Consider the following 2,335-nt stretch of genomic DNA (forward strand, 5'->3'; position numbering starts at 1 on the left):
AAAACCCAAACAATTACCACATCTCCAAACAGCAACGAAGCCAGCTACATCGTGTCAAGTGGAAATGCTTCTTTAACGATGCATCCTATATATCTACATATATGCATCTTTTTATAAGGCAAGTCATAAAGCCATTAAAAAAAAGACGACAAATCATCAATATTTTAATGGGTCTTCAACAGGATGATTTAACTCAATATCTCTTGTCAACTCTGGCAGTTTTCCAAACAAACTAACGCACTCTGAAAGTGTAAGACAGAGATCCCCTCCTAGATATGTGTTGATCGATGATATGCGGGGGAAAAGTAGAGGATGAGTAACCCTAAGGTTGTCCAATAACAATTTGCGTTTGCTGCTTGGTTCACCTGCCGCCATATCCAAGAGCTTCATTAAGTTATGAAGATCCTCTACAATCATGTTAGCGATCTCTTCCTCCGTCTTCTCCTGAATCTCGTCCTCTGTACTCATGGCAGGCACCTTGTCAATATAATGAAACGAGGCTGATGATGAAGAGTGGACATCATCAACAAAATATAATATCCGTACATCAGAACAACTAGCCTCTTCTTTTTCTGCGCAGTGTTTTTCCAAAAGCTTTAAAAAAAGGATGATGTGCCTTTCAACTCCTTCAATAAGCTCAATAAAATGAGTATCATATTCAATCAACAACCCGGAAGGCTTCATCATCGTGGTGCTTTTCTCAGATAAAGGATTCTCACTAGTTTCTACCGCCTTATCCAAGAGTTCTGACAGAAATAATCCGGCTGAACGACTGGCATTTTCGTTCTTTTTACCAGCTACTACTACTCTAAGCAAAAAGGGATCCCCTGATTTTCGCTCCACCGCATAGAACTTCCTCAGCATCACTTCGAGCAGAGAGTGTGCCTCGGTAAATGCATTGACTGCCTGAAGCTGTGCGTCACTAAACGTTCCATTCGGCGCTTTTGACATGTTAAACAGCAACTTCAAAAAAAAGGGCTAGATATCTTTCTTTTGCGAACAAGCAAAGAGTAAAAAAAAAAGGAATCATTCATAACTGTATATATATATAGAAACAACACACAACAAAAAAAAGTCGTTCAACGAAGGTTTCCCTTCTCCATTTCGGTTTAAAGGCAACACTAAAATCCTAGCATACGTTAAATGGAACTCTAGCCGTAATAATAATAATAGTAGTAATAATAATAACAATAATAACAACAATAATATGTCGTAGAAGCAGAGTAGCATAGGAAACACAAAAAAAACTGATACACTAAACAGAAATTTCTCCCCATTCAGGTTTACAACGAGGGTATGGAGCACCCCTTCGACCTTCCCAAATAAAAATGAACTACAACAAAACCCAGCAGCGACAATGGGTAATCGAAAGACGAAACATCCTTTTAATTATGTATTCATTCTTCCTTCGCAGAAAAAGAAACCAAAAAAAACACAACATCATCCAATTAAACGCGCATGGAAGACCCCGAACTACCTACCATGGATACAGAACCATGTTTTTCTATGCGAGGGAGACCGGCGCGGCTCAACAATTGTACGACCAGCATCGCCCTCGAAATTCTGGCGCGCCAGAGTGCCAACGCGGTAGCATTGCAATAAGAAAAGCGGCAAGTCTGGCCGCCCTCGCACGCGACGCCAGTGTCTGCCGTCTCTGCAGCAAGATCGCTCCGCGACCCCACTCTCCTCCCAACCATCGGCCGGGTCATGCGCGCCCCGAAAACGTTAACCCATATTCCTTCCAGACCCGCCCCGGCCCGCGCCAGAGCAGGGCGGGAGGCACGACCTTAGTGAATTGGTGCTTGGCAAACGAGCTTTCGCACCTTCGCCGCGCTGCGGCTTGACCGTTTGATGCCGGAGCTTGACGGCGGCGGCGAGGATACGTCCAGCGGCGGAGAGGCCTCCGCGTCCACCGCCAGGAGCGGCGTCTCGCACACCATCGTGACTGTCTTGGCTGTGCTGCTCGGCACCTTCGCGGCCCCGCGGCGGCTGCGGGTGCTGCGTCCTATCTGCGAGCGGTGGAGGGTCGGCGTGCCGCACGCGGTTGCAGCGACGCGTGTGGAGGACGCCTGCCGCGTGGCGATGGAGCGGCTGGCGGTCAAAATGAGCCGCGTGATGGGGAAAAGCGACTATAAAGCTTCGCTTGAAGGCGAACCGCACGAAACAACCCTGCCGCTCACGTCTTTTCCTCAAAATGACTATGCCCTGCGCTTATTTCAACTCCTCGCTCGGCTGGGGGNGGGGGGGGAGATGACCGTCCGGGGTGGCGCAAGCGACGCGGCAGCTTCCAAGCCGGCCGTCATTGCCCGCGGCGGAGGAAGTGTGCTCTACGACG

General features: G+C 48.1%; 3 protein-coding genes across 3 annotated transcripts, besides 1 other annotated feature; 2 read left to right on the plus strand and 1 right to left on the minus strand.

The window, feature by feature from the left end:
* Positions 1-156: 156 nt before the first annotated feature.
* Positions 157-951, minus strand: Tco025E_10068 (uncharacterized protein; the record flags this gene model as incomplete). The annotated part of the gene is made up of 1 exon (XM_029376859.1): positions 157-951. One exon carries the CDS (start codon positions 949-951, stop codon positions 157-159), a length of 795 nt encoding a protein of 264 aa, XP_029223023.1.
* A 207-nt stretch (positions 952-1,158) lies between these two features.
* Positions 1,159-1,208: a microsatellite.
* Positions 1,209-1,496: 288 nt separating this feature from the next.
* Tco025E_10069 (uncharacterized protein) lies at positions 1,497-1,844 on the plus strand (the record flags this gene model as incomplete). Its single annotated transcript, XM_029376860.1, has 1 exon — positions 1,497-1,844. One exon carries the CDS (start codon positions 1,497-1,499, stop codon positions 1,842-1,844), a length of 348 nt encoding a protein of 115 aa, XP_029223024.1.
* A 7-nt stretch (positions 1,845-1,851) lies between these two features.
* On the plus strand, positions 1,852-2,335 carry Tco025E_10070 (receptor-type adenylate cyclase; the record flags this gene model as incomplete). Its single annotated transcript, XM_029376861.1, has 1 exon — positions 1,852-2,335. A coding segment is annotated over one exon (484 nt), but the record flags the coding sequence as incomplete, so codon positions are not given.

The sequence above is a fragment of the Trypanosoma conorhini genome (genome assembly GCF_003719485.1).
Source record: "Trypanosoma conorhini strain 025E chromosome Unknown Tco_14.4_contig_01446, whole genome shotgun sequence".
Classification (NCBI taxonomy): Eukaryota; Euglenozoa; class Kinetoplastea; order Trypanosomatida; family Trypanosomatidae; genus Trypanosoma; species Trypanosoma conorhini.